Source organism: Schistocerca nitens, chromosome 4, assembly GCF_023898315.1.
Source record: "Schistocerca nitens isolate TAMUIC-IGC-003100 chromosome 4, iqSchNite1.1, whole genome shotgun sequence".
Classification (NCBI taxonomy): domain Eukaryota; kingdom Metazoa; phylum Arthropoda; class Insecta; order Orthoptera; family Acrididae; genus Schistocerca; species Schistocerca nitens.
Genome location: NC_064617.1, coordinates 419,518,665 through 419,532,400, shown reverse-complemented (window position 1 = coordinate 419,532,400; position 13,736 = coordinate 419,518,665). Strand labels below are relative to the sequence as shown.

Here is a 13,736-nt window from a genome sequence, read left to right as displayed (position 1 = left end):
AAGGACATCACACACATCCATGCCCGAGCCAGGATTCGAACCTGCGACCGTAGCGGTCGCGTGGTTCCAGACTGAAGCGCCTAGAGCCGCTCGGCCACTCGGGCCGGCTGTGATACTGGTAACATATATTTTTATGTTGTATCGGGCAGGATCGATTCGAAAAATAATTTATGCAGACAAGTGACTTATAATTTGACCTCTCCCCCGCCTCCCTTTTCCCTTCCACACCTTTACCCGTGTCAATTTTCGCTGTTAATACGCACTGTATATAAATCTTGTACTTGGGTGGCCTTCTCACTTTGGCTCCCCAAGCAGTGATTTGTGTCACTTAGACCTTAAACCGATCCAGAGCATTGAGCCTATTTTATAGGTCTGTGGTATTACATAAATCTTAGGAAACATTTTCGAAACGGTGGTATTCTGACCAGAACTGAATTAAACACGTAATTCCCTATCACTGGGGATACCACTTATTACGAACAACATGTCAGCTCCATAAACCGCCTCTATAACGATTAAATGTTAGATTACGGAACCAGAGGTCTCACGTTCGATAACCGGTTACTCATAGAATTTTTATCTGTCGCGTACCACTTCATTCGCAGCCAGAAGTCATTTTCAACGTGAGGAATGCCGAGTTGCAAGGGTGTTAGAAGACCAAGTTAAACTGTAGGTCCTCGTTTAAAGGTCTGTTGAACTGTAGCGTGTAGCAGGGCGGTGTGTAACGCAACTATGTCGTTGCGTAAGAAACAGCGTGCTGCAATCGAGTTACGAACTCGAAGAGTCTACACATGGAGCACCTCCTTCAGCATGACAATGCCACACCACACACTACATTCCGACGCCTTGAGTTCAGTCATCGATCATCCTCCATACAGTGCTGATATTGTCCAACCCGGTTTTCATCTGTTTTCAAAACTTAAAGATCGCCTTCGAGGACTTCACTTTGATAGTGATAAAGGGGTGCAAGCATAGGTGAAATCGTGGCTTCGTCAATGAAGCATACATTCTGCAGTGACGATATCAACAATCTGGTCTCTCGGTGGGAGAAATGTGTTCGTCGCCATGGTGATTATGTTGAGAAATAAAAATGTAGACATGAAGAATAAGGTGCAGTGTGTTAATAAAGTTTGTTTTATTTGAAACGCTTTAAGGATTCACATAAAAAATTCAGAGGCATTACTTTCAAACCGACTATTGTACATGAAAGGTAGAATTCCGTCAATATCCTCTCGAACTCTACGAAGGAAAACAGGATGCGACATTGAGAATAAGTCTTGACTGACTAAAAATGGTTCAAATGACTCTGATAACTATGGGACTTAACTTCTAAGGTCATCAGTCCCCTAGAACTTATAACTACTTAAACCTAACTAACCTAAGGACATCATACACATCCATGCCCGAGGCAGGATTCGAACCTGCGACCGTAGCGTTTGCGCGGTTCCAGACTGTAGCGCCTAGAACCGCTCGGCCACCCCGACCGGCCTGACTGACTCTCTCTCACTTGGAAGACACTAGCAGTCCATTTTCCTCTTCCGTCAGTGTAGCTCCGTGGAATAGGAAAGCAGACTAAATAACCTATCGTGGAATTAATTTCTGACAGTGCTCATAAAACTGCAGAGTGCGAAGACTTATCTTATTGTTGCGTTGTACCTTTGCTTTAAGCCTGACAAAGATTCGTACTGGTCAGGTTTTTTTCCTAGATAAATACACATTTCGGGAGACCACGGACCTCCGAAGGTAGCTCCCTTGTATGAACTGTAACACGTACCAAGTAAAATTTCGTGATCACCACTACTCAAAGTTGGTTGCAGTAAGCTGGGAATTTCCTCATCAGCCACTATTTTCTCAAGACTGCTGCACACAGTAGCAAAAGACAGTGACGTTAGCTAAATACAACGAACTTCTCCCCCGTTTTATTAAAAAAGGGAGTTGTGGGATAATACACGTCCCGATCTGGCTGGCAGACTGTCGTTATTGGACAAGTCCTGGCAGTGTGTAGCTACGAGAAGGGCGGTGAGGCAGAGGGAAGAGAGGAATAGTTTCCACCCAAAATATTTCTGTCTACTATGTTGACAGTGTAGCTTATCGGCAGTTGATGTTTCCGGTGTGAATTGGTAATCTACATACTACGTTGGACATAGTGTTTGATTAGCATTTTATATCTCATAAACTCAATCATCCACATAACGGACGGAAAAAATTCGATGAAAGGTGTTGATTGGTATAGCACAGTGCTGAATAGCGTAGCAAAGTTTCTGCAGTAAACTACGAGTCTGTATAGTCTTGTACCTTTCGTAGTGATGGAAGATGCTTGGGGTACCAATTATTAACAACTTCAAGGAGGAAAATAAACGCTTTCTGTTCACCCTCTTTTCGTTTATTTTTCTTACTCTCTCAACTGTATTTATTGTTTTAGACTGTACACGCTATCACACGTCTTAGTCTTCAGTCAGAAGCACGCAGGACTCGATGTGCATCCGCAGCGTATATCATATGATACAGAGCGTTAGGAAACTGCGCTGAAATACGAACGTTTTCCTGTTGCTCTCTGTCATATGACATACGTTGCGGATGCACATCGAGTTCTGTGTCCTTGCGAATGAAGAACGATCCATGTGTGTTAGAAATTGGCAGAATGTAAACTGGGAAACAATAAATTCAGCTGCAAGGAGACCACACGATTTTTGCATTTTTTTTTATTTATAGTACGTGAAGATCACAACTCAAATATCAACCGACCAAAGCACATCCATGCAACTCTAAAAAAGAATTGAGAAAATGGACTTAAGTAGTTTTTCAGAATCTTTTAACATCGCTCGCTCGCCATGTGTCTGTATGTGGTGGTGGATGAGAGGGGGGGGGGGGGGGGGGGTGTTTGCGGAGCCAGCGCTCGATTCCTGGCCACTGCAAATATTTAAAATGAGGTACATGTTCTGCGAGCATTGCTCCGGGAGGTGTAAAATACATAAATACGAAAAAATTATTTGTACTGCTTTTTCCAATTTATACAATCATTATAAACAATTTTTTTATAAAAGATCAGAGTTCAAGAATTTACATTTCCAATGAAAGCTGGATTTTGTATGCGATATGCATTTAGAAACAAGAAGAGGCGCAATTTTCAGAAAAAATAATTAGATATGTGTTAATTTGCACGTATTAGATGAATTTTATGTTTAAATCAGGTAAATAAAAAAACCAAAAAATGTCCAAAACAAAACTCGAACCATCGCTTACCAGTCTCGAGTGCTACTGCTGTTTTCCATCTTTACGTATTTTACGATTCACGGAAATACACATTTGTTTAAAAATGTGCATCAACCGAAAATCGAACGAAGGCCCTACAGATGGCAGCGAAGCATTCTTCCACAGGATCCCGTAGTCTAGTAGAGAGCTGACCATACTTCAGGGAACTTCAGACTTCATTTTCTCGAGACTTTTTGAGTGTGGCGTCTAATGCTTTGGTCACTGGTATTTGAGTTCTGAACTTCACGCACCATACATATAAAGAATTACAAAAATCCGATTGCCGTGTGGTCTCCTCGTGAGTGAGGACGAAAAAGAAATAAAAGAAGAGACATAAGAAATAATTATTTTACCTGCTTGGAACAAAATAACAATTTTGTAGAGTATAGTTCATCAATAATAAAATCCCAGAATGTACAGGGTGCGGCAATTAATAGCAGCTCCGCAAAATACGTCAACAACGACTAAATGTACAGGCTGCCATTTTCGCTCATGTAAGTTATAGCGGACAAAGTGACGAAGTTTCCTGCATGTGCAAGTTATATTTTAACGGTTGCAGCTACCGAGTTATAATACTGCCTTTCTTTTGATAGAACTGTAGGATTTTGTTTGCGGAACTTGAAAGAGCTTTCCAAGAGATCTTCAGCGACTTAATGTGGGTGCTAATTGATCGAAAGTGATAAGATAAACATCGGTGCTAATCACTGTCCCACTGTCAACGAGAAGAGATCTCACAGACGTCCGCCCTGTTTCACTAAATATAAGTAAATGCGGAACTCAGGTACGGTTCGACGGTTGGTATATATTTTTAAATTCTTGTCATGTCAAGTGCTCAAAATATTGACCTTGAGCACTGACACATACTACACACATCAAAAAAAGTTTTGCATCACCCCGGTTCCTAGAACTCCTGAAGACAGACGTTGACTGTGGATATTGTATCACAGACACAGTCCCTTTGACAGTTGAGAGATGTCACTAAACCCACCCAAAGATGGAAACAACCACGCATGAGCTGCGCCTATTAGACGGAGATCGATCTCTGATGAAGGCACTCTTAGAAGTTATATATGACGGTAGTATCTGTTCCCGAAGTGGCCGAAACATAGGTTAAAAAGGCTTCATTTTTGCGACCTAGGGCTGTTATTGCTTTAATTTTCAAAGCGATGTTGTTCTGGCATGAAGGAGACACAGATCAACAGGAACTGTCGATTACAGGCCTCGCTAGGGCAGCCCAAAAGCTACTACTGAAATGGATGACCGCTACCTAAGGATTATGGCTCGAAGGAACCCTGACAGCAAAGCCACTATGTTGGATAATGCTTTTCGTGCAGTCACAGCACGTCGTATTACGACTGAAATTGTGCGCAATAGGGTGCATGATGCGCAACTTCACTCGCGACGTCCATGGCGAGATCCATTATGCGGGGCCGACGTACGCCGCTGGTGGTCATTGAAGGCGTCGTAAAGGCTGTACAATACGTGAATGCCATCCTCCGACCGACAGTGCAACCATATCGGTAGCATATTGGTGAGGAATTCGTCTTCATGACATCGCTCGACTAGAATGGCCAGCATGTCCTCCAGACATGAGCCCTATCGAACATGCCTGGGATAGATTGAAAAGGGTTGTTTATTGACGACGTGACCCACCAACACCTTTGAGGGATCTACACCGAATCGCCGTTGAGGATTGGGACAATCTGGACCAAAAGTGCCTTTATGAACTTGTGGATAGTATGCCATGACGAATACAGCCATGCATCAATGCAAGAGGACGTGCTACGTGCTACTGGGTATATCCAGCAATCTGGACCACCACTCTGAAAGTCTCGCTGTATGATGGTACAACATGCAATGTGTTGTCTTCATGAGCAATAAAAAGGGCGGAAATGATGTTCATGTTGATCTCTATTCCAATTTTCTGTACAGGTTCCGGAACTCTCGGAACCGAGTTGATGCAAAACTTTTTTTTTTTTTGATGTGTGTACAAAGGGATTCCGATCAGACACCACTACAACTTTCTTTCTTTTCTCTAGCGTTGATCTCGTTCGGTATGGGTCTGCTTTTTCAGGAATTAGCATTTGGCGGCCACAAGGCAGAAAATACCGCTGGTTGCACTTCACTTATAAGAATAATACTAAATCCAAACTAACATCAAGGAGAAGAAGGTGGCTAATAGCTTCCGCCAACCAGACAGGATCCACTTGTTGTGGTTGGTCTCACCGACCCTGGGAACGCAACATGCAAACAAAAGTGAGATCTCAAACAGTGGAGGTTTCAGTACTGGACACGGTTCACTCAACATCAAGCGTCCTGGGTTCGGTCGTCGGCTACAGCCCCTCGGTCCGACACTGCCTACACACCGCTAGCGGTCGCGGCCTGACCTCGCTGCTCCGTCGAAAACTGAACTGCCTGACACACACGACGACCCGAAAGACTAGCCGTGGCCCCAAAGATAGTATCACAGTACTGGCTATCGATAACCGCTGCTGCTGCCACTCGCGGACAAACAATACTAGCAACTCAGCGGTACCATTAACACAAGAGCTAATCGAGACGCCATTACCTCTATTACACACGGCTCAACCGTTTTTATATGTCAGCTATTCTCAGCTCATCCCAGTGATGCCAACCTGAAGTCATGAAAGTCCAAAACTCTTCCTACAAGCTATTTCATTTCTACATCGATTTGTCCCTTTATTTCATGTCCCTCACACTTCAAAGTGTAGTAAGGTCTTCTGATAAGTTTTACATACTTTAGTTTCACATATTGATACCATACCCTAATCATGACAAAGATGGCAACAGAATTGCAAGTTTCCACCGGAAGCCTATAGCAGTCGTGCGGAATCTGGTGGATCCAATGGATCACACCTGGGTGAGCCACGCTCCAGTGGCTTTGCACTACGAGCGTCCTGTCCCACCATGATATACACTACTGGCCATTAAAATTGCTACACCAAGAAGAAATGAAGATGATAAACGTATTCATTGGACAAATATATTATACTAGAACTGACATGTGATTACATTTTCACGCAGTTTGGGTGCATAGATACTGAGAAATCAGTACTCAGAACAACCATCTCTGGCCGTAATAACGGTCTTGATACGCCTGGGCATTGACTCAAACAGAGCTTGGATGGCGTGTAAAGGTACAGCTGTCCATGCAGCTTCAACACGATACAACAATTCATAAAGAGTAATGACTGGCGTATTGTGACGAGCCAGTTGCTCGGCCACCATTGACCAGACGTTTTTAATTGGTGAGAGATCTGGAGAATGTGCTAGCCAGGGCAGCAGTCGAACATTTTCTGTATCCGGAAAGGCCAGTACAGGACCTGCAACATGCAGTCATGCATTATCCTGCTGAAATGTAGGGTTTCGTAGGGATCGAATGAAGGGTAGAGCCACGGGTCGTAACACATCTGAAATGTAACGTCCACTGTTCAAAGTGCCGTCAATGCCAACAAGAGGTGACCGAGACGTGTAACCAATGGCACCTCATACCATCACGCCGGGTAATACGCCAGTATGGCGATGACGAATACACGCTTCCAATGTGCGTTCATCGCGATGTCGCCAAACACGGATGCGACCATTATGATACTGTAAACAGGACTTGGATTCATTCGAAAAAATGACGTTTTGCCATTCGTGCACCCAGGTTCGTCGTTGAGTACACCGTCGCAGGCGCTCCTGTCTGTGATGCAGATTCAAGGGTGTCCGCAGCCATGGTCTCCGAGCTGATAGTCCATGCTGCTGCAAACGTCGTCGAACTGTTCGTGCAGATGGTTCTTGTCTTGCAAACGTCGCCATCTGTTGACTCAGGGATCGAGACGTGGCTGCACGATCCCTTACAGCCATGCGGATAAGATGCCTGTCATCTCGACTGCTAGTGATACGAGGCCGTTGGGATCCAGCACGGCGTTCCGTATTACCCTCCTGAACCCACCAATTCCATATTCTGCTAACAGTGATCGGATCTGGACCAACGCGAGCAGCAATGTCGCGATACGATAAACCGCAATCGCGATAGGCTACAATCCGACCTTTATCAAAGTCGGGAACGTGATGGTACACATTTCTCCTCCTTACACGAAGCATCACAACAACGTTTCACCAGGCAACGCCGGTCAACTGTGTATGAGAAATCGGTTGGAAACTTTGCTCATGTCAGCACGTTGTAGGTGTCGCCACCGGTGCCAACCTTGTGTGAATGCTCTGAAAAGCTAATCATTTGCATATCACAGCATCTTCTTCCTGTCGGTTAAATTCCGCGTCTGTAGCACGTCATCTTCGCGGTGTAGCAATTTTAATGGCCAGTAGTGTAGGATGGCCGGTGGCAGCCACCCAGCACGCTCGCACTCGGAGCCATTTCATTAAATGGTAGTTTAGTAATTATATATGTACTTGTTTGTCATTAACATACTGTGACAATTAGAAGTCGGGCAGGAACTCGGCAAAGACGTACCTGCACACCGACGAGCGCGCTGCAGATGCAGAGCTGTGAGCGCGGAGAGATGAAGGAGGGCCTGCGCGCCGAGCGCTTGCCCGCGTGGAAGATGCGCGCGATGCGGTTGGTTTTGGTGAGCAGCGCCGCGTACACCACGGTGAAGCAGAAGCCCGCGCCGAAGCGCTGCACGCCGCACACCACGTCCGTCGGCCGCAGCACCAGCGCGAACGTCACGCTGTAGCACAGCAGGATGCCTGCGGGCGGCGCCACAAACACACAGCTCAGTAAGCATTGCGGCGGTCGTTAAAAAAAAAAAAATTACGACCATTTTTAATTTATTTTTTGCTTTTCAAGTTTTCTTCAGAAAGCATGAATAATATATTTAAATATAGATCGGCATTCTATTATTAGAAATAGTGTATAGGTTAACAGAAAATAGAGAAGCTTCAACTTATGCTGTAATTTGATATTTATGTATTTTTTTCAACGTGAAAGAAACAACTCCACAATTTCTAAACCAACATACGAGGGTTGGAACTTTAATAGTGGAAACTATTTATTTACAGCTCGTACAAAATAGATACGTGTTTCAAGTTTTACTGACCTTCAAAGTAGACACCAGCATTGTGTATAACACGTTGCCAGTGATATGGCTAGCGGTGCCAGTTGTGTTGACAGTTCGAACGACGCGGTATATTGCCCGACGAATTTGTAGCAGTTCTGAAGCGAATGCCGTGAAGTGTTTCCTTCAGATTAAAACTGAGTGCCTGACCGAGACTCGAACTCGGGACCTTTGCCTTTCGCGGGCAGGTGCTCTACCAACTGAACTACCTGAACACGACTCACGCCCCGTCCTCACAGCCTTAATCCCGCCAGTACCTCGTCTGCTCTTCATATCAGCGCACACTCCGCTGTAGAGTGAAAATTTCATTCTGTTTCCTTCAGTTTAGAAATCGAGTTGAACTTACAAGGGCTTAAGTGAGGGGAGTGCAGTAGGTGGTATAGCACTTAGCAACCCCATCACTCCAACAAATCAGTAACAGTTTGCACTGTACGTGCTTGAGCATTGTCCTGCAAAATGATGGTCAGGTCCTGCAGAAAGTGTCATTACCTCTGTCTCTATGCTATTCATATTTGGAACACAACCTATGACCAGCTTAGAGACAGAAGCGACGACACTTTCTGCAGGACCTGACCATCATTTTGCACTACAATGCTCAAGCACGTACAGTGCAAGCTGTTACTGATTTGTTTGACTGATGGGGTTGCTAAGTGTTATACCACCTACTGCAAAATGGTTCAAATGGCTCTGAGCACTATGGGACTCAACTGCTGAGGTCATTAGTCCCCTAGAACTTAGAACTAGTTAAACCGAACTAACCTAAGGACATCACAAACATCCATGCCCGAGGCAGGATTCGAACCTGCGACCGTAGCGGTCTTGCGGTTCCAGACTGCAGCGCCTTTAACCGCACGGCCACTTCGGCCGGCCCACCTACTGCACTCCCCTGACTTAAGCCCTCGTGAGTTCAACTCGGTTTGTAAACTGAAGGAAACACTTCACGGCATTCGCTTCAGAACTGCTACAAATTCGCCGCTCGAACTGTCAACACAACTGGTACTGCTAAGGGTATCCCACGACTGCCACATCGCTGGCAATGGGTTGTACACAATCCTGGTGACTACTCTGAAGGTCAGTGAAACTTTGAAACACGTATCTGTGTTGTACGAGCTGTAAATAAATAGTTGCCACTATTTAAGTTCCAACACTCGTATATTTTTATGCGATAAACAGCTAAGCCTTGAAGAGATGAACTTTTTGATATTTCGTTTACATAGTTAGCAACTTCAGTTCGCGAAATATTTTAATTTTTTCCTCAAATCGCTAATTATGTTTTACTTAATAGCTCTCATTACTTTCAAGCGTTTCTTTTCTTTTTTGTACGACTAGTCCACGTACGAATTCAATGAGCTGTGCTGACCGACCCATTCTTCTGTTACAGTTCCTCTACTGATGACACAATACTCCCCATCTCCTTTCACACTGGCGGGTCCACCACTTGTGACATACAGCGATCAGTTCCTCATTACACTGGGGTGTCTGGATACTTCCCATTAGGCAGAGTATGCTGGATGTCTCTTCTGAAAGTAGTCAGGCGCATTTTCTCTGATGGTGCGCCACATATCGTAAATTTAGTTTGTGCATTGTGTGACTGCAGTCAGTCAAAACAAGTACTGCTCATCGTCTCTCTCATGCGACGGCCAGTCTCAACGTTAAGCGTAGGTTTGTTTCCTGTTACAGACAAAATGATTTTTAAAGCGGAATGTTATGAGCCCATTCGATACAGAGGTCCCAAATTAGTGTATCGTGATATGTATCTGTAATAACAAGTAAAACACAGAGAATCACTAGTACTCAAGCAACGACTCGAGTGCTCCCTTGCCCGCGGTGACACTGTCACCGACGTGCGGCAGTGCTACTCAGCCACTGCTGGAGTACTGTTTTTTACTGTTCCTGTTAATACACGTCGATTGAACGAATATCGCACTCGACTAATGTGGGACCGATCTACTGAAAGGGCATGTAAAAGTTCCCTTTATAGATAGTTTAGTATGTAACGGAAATGGAAGCGACGCTTTCCGATGACAACGAGCGTCCAATGAAACATGTGTTGTATATGTTTGGGCCGACTCCACATATACATTGCTAAAACAAAATTGAAAATGTAAGTTGATTCTTTCAAAGAAGAAAACAGCAACCAGCCACTATTGATAACGCTGTTTATTTGCACGAAAAGCGCAAGTTCATCTTCTAAATTCTGTTCACGTCAAGACGCACATTTGTTATAGGTGAAATAAGTTTTTGGCATTTTATTCCCCTTCTCGGTGAAGGATTCTTGAGACTGCGTTGCCCTACATAAGAAAAACGATGTTAGAAACGACCTATTGAAACATAGCTATCTTTCATAACGCTCGAACACAGTGTAAACAAATCTTTATCACTCGTTTCCTGTAGTTATATTTTACTCACATGGAAAATCTCAAGTCGTTTTGTTGGAATGTAGTTGGCTTATATCTACGAAATACTTTAAAATATATGCAGTACTTGTTTGATTTGCGTATAACCGCGTTGCGTGAAGTAACACACACACACACACACACACACACACACACACTCCAGAAAGAGATGGCGATCTGACAGTAGGAAATTTAGATAAGTTAACCTTTCAATCAGGCATCGTGTGTGAATGTAATTTCTACTGTCATAATGTTTATTTATTTCGCATCATTTATTTTATTTCCAGTGTATACTATAATATTTACATAACAATATTTGCTTAATATCATTTAAGTAACATTTCCCAGCAAACTGGTTGCTGCATTTGTTAACTCTATTTTTAATTAATGCTCATTGATTTTAAATGGATATAATATAAGCTTCATTCTTTGTAAATTTTCTACTGCAAATCAATGTACATATTGGAATCTCTCTGAGAGAGAATTTCTTTGGCACTTATTGTGCTTGTAATATCGCCACCTTCGTGCACATTTTCCCATTTGGTGAAAACTTCTTGGTGTGTACAAAAACCTTGTAAAACTTGCTTGACTCCCCGAGGGTCCTGCAATAGCGGGATATTTTGAACCTTCGTTTGGACGCCGTTGTGGTGATAAAAGTTTGTTAAGTAGAAGTGTATTGTGGCTTTTAAGAACACAGCTCGAACATTATTTATTAGGGTGTGCAATATTTGATAGTCGCAATTGTACTGTCCACACATTCCAATTAATCTGAAAAAAAAAGAACAGCTGAAGAGTTGTGCAGCGTTTAATTGCTCAAATAAATTCGATAAAAGGTTCAATATTATTTTTCAAAGTTTTGTCGATGTTTTTAGATGTTTCGTACGCTAATGCACTTCCATAATAAATGTGTCTACAACGTTTTAATATAATAAATGTGCATTTAATTGTAGATTTCCTGTTTCGAAACCACAACTTTTAGAAAAATGGTTAAATGCTTTGAGAAGACAAGGTTTCCGACTGACAGAAAATCACTTCGATTCGGAACTTTTCGGGAGTGGTTGTCTCCTTCTGAACTGTATAAATTGCAGAAGGCTTGTCATTTCGAAGGAACCATCCCGGCATTTGCCTTAAACGATTTAGGGAAATCACGGATAACCTTAATCAGGATGGCCGGACGCAGGTTTGAACCTTCGTCCTCCCGAATGCGAGTCCAGTGTGCTGACCACTGCGCCACCCTGCTCGGGGTGACATATGTAAATTCGGGTTTGGCCGTGAGTCGTGCACCTATGGCCAAAGCGGTTAAGGCGAATGTTCGCGTAAAGCGAGAAGGTTCGCGTCCCAGCCTGGCACAGATTTTTACTGTCGTCATTCCCTTATACAACTGATGGTTGTCCGTACTCTAAACTGCGAATACATTTCATGTAGTTACGATTAAATGGTCCTTTCTAACATCGTTTTTAATGTCGGGCACAGTGGGGAATAAATATCCAAAACATTACGTAAACTTCAACAAATATGCATCTTGACGTGAAGAGCCGCCTGAAGATGAACCTGTCGATTCGAAACCTGTTACGGCGCTATTTGTGCAAATTTTGTCAATAGTGGCTGGTTGCTGACTTCTTCTTTGAAAGAATCAACACAGCCATTGTCTCAAAATAACAGTTTTCGACGAAATGGAATGAAATCAAAAATACAGTTCTGGCCATTAAAATTGCTACACCACGATGATGACGTGCTACAGACGCGAAATTTAACCGACAGGGAGAAGATGCTGTGATATGCAAATGATTAGCTTTTCAGAGCATTCACAAAAGGTTGGCGCCGGTGGCGATACCTACAACGTGCTGACAAGAGGAAAGGTTCCAACCGATTTCTCATACACAAACAGCAGTTGACCAGCGTTGCCTGGTGAAACGTTGTTGTCATGCCTCGTGTAAGGAGGATAAATGCGTACCATCACGTTCCCGACTTTGATAAAGGTCGGATTGTAGACTATCGCGATTGCGGTTTATCGTATCGCGACAATGCTGTTTTCGTTGGTCGAGATCCAATGACTGTTAGCAGAACAGGGAATCGGTGGATTCAGGAGGGTAATACGGAACGCCGTGCTGGATCCCAACGGCCTCGTATCACTAGCAGTCGAGATGACAGACATCTTATCAGCATGGCTGAAACGGATCGTGCAGCCACGTCTCGGTCCCTGAGTCAACAGATGGCGACGTTTGCAAGACAACAACCATCTGCACGAACAGTTCGACGACGTTTGCAGCAGCATGGCTGCGGTTACCCCTGACGCTGCATCACAGACAGGAGTGCCTGCGATGGTGTATTCAACGACGAACCTGGGTGCACGAATGGCAAAACGTAATTTTTTCTGATGAATCCAGGTTCTGTTTACAGCATCATGAAGGTCGCATCCGTGTTTGGCGACATGGCGGTGAACGCACATTGTAAGCGTGTATTCGTTATCGGCATACTGGCGTATCACCCAGCGTGATGGTACGGGGTGCCACTGGTTACACGTCTCGGTCACCTCTTGTTCGCATTGACGGCACTTTGAACAGTCGACGTATCAGATGTGTTACGACCCGTGGCTCTACCCTTCATTCGATTCCTGCGAAACCCTACATTTCAGCAGGATAATGCACGACCGCATGTTGCAGGTCCTGTACGGGCCTTCCAGGATACAGAAAATGTTCGACTGCTGCCCTGACCAGCACATTCTTCAGATCTCTCACCAATTGAAAACGTCTGGTCAATGGTGGCCGAGCAACTGGCTCGTCACAAGACGCCAGTCACTACTCTTGATGAACTGTGGTATGGTGTTGAAGCTGCACGGGCAGCTGTACCTGTACACGCCATTCAACCTCTGTATGACTCAATGACCAGGCGTATCGAGGCCGTTATTACGGCCAGAGGTGGTTGTTCTGGGTACTGATTTCTCAGGACCTATGCACCCAAATTGCGTGAAAATGTAATCACATGTCAGTTCTAGTATAATATATTT

At 44.1% G+C, this 13,736-nt stretch overlaps 1 protein-coding gene across 1 annotated transcript in view; it reads right to left on the bottom strand.

Moving 5' to 3' along the window:
• LOC126251616 (metabotropic glutamate receptor 4-like) overlaps positions 1-13,736 on the bottom strand; it is an 868,913-nt gene that overhangs the window by 116,689 nt on the left and 738,488 nt on the right. Inside the window, exon 10 of the mRNA XM_049952156.1 lies at positions 7,730-7,965. Within this exon, the coding sequence (XP_049808113.1) occupies positions 7,730-7,965 (236 nt within the window). The remainder of the gene's footprint in view (positions 1-7,729; positions 7,966-13,736) is intronic.